Raw genomic sequence first — 2,586 nt, forward strand, 5'->3', positions numbered from 1 at the left:
TCCAGAGGCAGCCGTCAGTCACGCGGCCCAGAGGGCCGGCTCACGGCGGTCCTTTTCCTTGTCAGGGTGAAGCATTCTCACAGCGACAGGCAGCTCGCACGGACAACTGGAGACATCAGACAGACCGCCGTGACACGGCTACACACCAGCAGGTTTGTAGCGCCGACGAGTGCGGAGCTTTCGTGGCGCAGAGAGGACCAATTCCAGGGGGACAGGAGCAGGCAGGGGCTGTGAGCGCCAAGGGCAAGGCCACCTCTGACCCAGAGCCGTGCGCTCGGGGACATTTTCCGCCCAGATTACGGGTACGGGGGCAGCGCAGGCCAGCAGCGGCTCTGCTGTCAGACTTAGGGACGGTCCCTGAACCTAAAGACCAGTCTGGGCCCCACGCCACAGCTTCGCCATCAGGCCCCCGACTCTGCCCCACGCCTCTCTCAGCACCGGCAGCCCCTGCAAGAACCGCATTTGGTCCCGCACCCCAGCGAGGTCTCAGCAACAGCCCCCGGAAGTCACTGCTGCCGCTCTCACGCTGAGCCCTCGTCTTGGCCCGGGGCCTCTGTCACGCGTGGAACCTGCCCCCGAGTGTCCTCTGCGGTAAGACCCGTCCTGCCCCTCGCCTTCTGAGCACATCTCCTGCTTCCCCCGAGGTGACGGCCCCCGGAATGCGGTCTCCTCTGCTCCCACGGCAGGCCTGCCCCGTGTCTGCGTGGACATTCGCCTCCGGCTCCACCCGATGACCACACCTGTGTCCATCCGCCTGCAGGGCGTGGCTTGCCGCTCCCCTCACCTGGCCCACCGTGGCCCTGCCTGGCCCAGCCCCACTAGCTCTCCCTCTCACCCGTCTAAACGGAACCCTCTCCGCGAAGGGCCTCCCAGCCAATAGTGCGGACCCCTCTCCCCACACCCCTGCCCCCTCCCCTCTCCTTTCCTAAGCAGACCCCTGTCCCCCCGATTCTGGCCGGCCCCCCTCAGCACCCACACCCGCTGCAGTGCCAGCAGCCTGGACGGGGGCCTCGTTATGGCCGAGTGGTGTCCCCGACTCGCATTCGGAAGTCCTCACCCCAGTGCCCAGAGCAGGGCTGTGTTTAGAGAGAGGCCCTTTAAAGCCCTAATTAAGCTACGTGGGGCCTTGACTTAATGTGAGGAGTCCTTACAAGGAGAGAGTAAGCCCTAGCTCAACATGTCAAACTTGTGGCCCATGGGCCGCGTGTGGCCCACAACAAATGCTCATTAACGGTGACTCCTTCATCTCAACCCTTTGTCTTCAGCATGTCTCTATCGAAATAAACCTACGTTTCTATGAAAATTGAAGCTTCTGTTTTTTTTTGCGGCCACATACACATAAACCTTGTTTATTTGGCCCGTGTTAGCCTTTGAGTTTGACATGCTTGCCCTAGCTGCATAGAGCGTCGGCCTGCAGAAGGAAGGGTCCCAGATTCAGTTCCGGTCAAGGGCACGTGCCCGGGTTGTGGGCTCGATCCCCAGTAGGGGGCTGGGCAGGAGGCAGCTGGTCCATGATTCTCTCTCATCATTGATGTCTCTCTCTCTCTCTCCCTCCCCCTCCCTCTCTGAAATCAATAAAATATATTAAAAAGGAAGAGCTTAGGACACAGACACACACAGAGGGACGACCCTGTGAGGACACGGGGAGGAGACGGCCGTTCCACATGCCAAGGAGAGGCCTCGGGAGGAGCCGCCCTGCCGCCGTGGTCTGGGCCTCCAGCTTCCAGGGCGGGGAAAGGGGTGTCTGTTTAAGGCCCCTGGAGCGGTCAGCCCAGGACACTAACTAACACAGACCGTGGGGCCGCCCTCCCTGGCGGAGCACGCCCAGCTCCCCTACACGCAGCACGACAGCAGCAAGGACGGGACAACACCAGGGCCAGCCGTCAGGCACAAACCTGGAAGGCACAGGGGGTGGTGCCCCGGCAAACCTGCTTCTGCATCTGGAAGGGAGAGAGGGGAGAGGGCGTGATGCTTGCGGCTCACCTCGGCATGGCCCACTCGTCAGCCTGGCCCACCCCCTTCCATGCCCCTGGCATCCTCTGGGACCAAGCTGGGGGCCGCCTCCTCCGGGAGGCCTGCCCTGCTTTCCCCGGCCCCTGGACTGGGCTCTGCTTGCTGAATGGGGCAGAGTCTCGCGACTGCCTGTCCCCTCAGACCACAGGCTTCCGAAGGCCGGCGGGGGCAGGGGTCTCCCCCAAGCTCAGCCCGAACCCACAGTGCAGTCCCAGGTCCCCAGCTCCCCCCTCCCCAGATACGATGGCCACTTGGAGGCAGGTAACTTAGGGTCTGCCTTCTCGCTGTCTCTGTGGCCAGGTGGCCTGCTTTACTGGCCACCGTGATGTCCGCACACATGTCACACGTCTGAAACCCTCTGCACCTCGGTTCCTCGTCTAGGAGCCCGAAGACCCTCCCTGGGGCTCCGTGTCTGGGGAGACACAGCGTGGGGAGCTGGGCTCCGAGGTCACCTCACTTTCACCTCAGGTCCAGCTGCGCCAGGACAGGAAGCCCCAGACCAGCCCGGGTGCAGCGGCAGTGGCCCTGTGCCCCTCACCCCGGGGAGCGTCCTGCAGGGGAGGGCCCACAGGT

General features: G+C 63.3%; 1 protein-coding gene across 1 annotated transcript in view; it reads right to left on the minus strand.

The window, feature by feature from the left end:
- ABLIM2 (actin binding LIM protein family, member 2) overlaps positions 1-2,586 on the minus strand; it is a 90,544-nt gene that overhangs the window by 52,924 nt on the left and 35,034 nt on the right. The window contains exons 10-11 of the mRNA XM_014533444.1: positions 1,896-1,940; positions 664-669 (exon numbers count right to left, since the gene is read on the minus strand). Coding sequence (XP_014388930.1) covers positions 664-669; positions 1,896-1,940 — 51 coding nt within the window. The remainder of the gene's footprint in view (positions 1-663; positions 670-1,895; positions 1,941-2,586) is intronic.

The sequence above is a fragment of the Myotis brandtii genome, unplaced genomic scaffold (assembly GCF_000412655.1).
Source record: "Myotis brandtii unplaced genomic scaffold, ASM41265v1 scaffold986, whole genome shotgun sequence".
In the NCBI taxonomy this organism is placed as follows: Eukaryota; Metazoa; Chordata; class Mammalia; order Chiroptera; family Vespertilionidae; genus Myotis; species Myotis brandtii.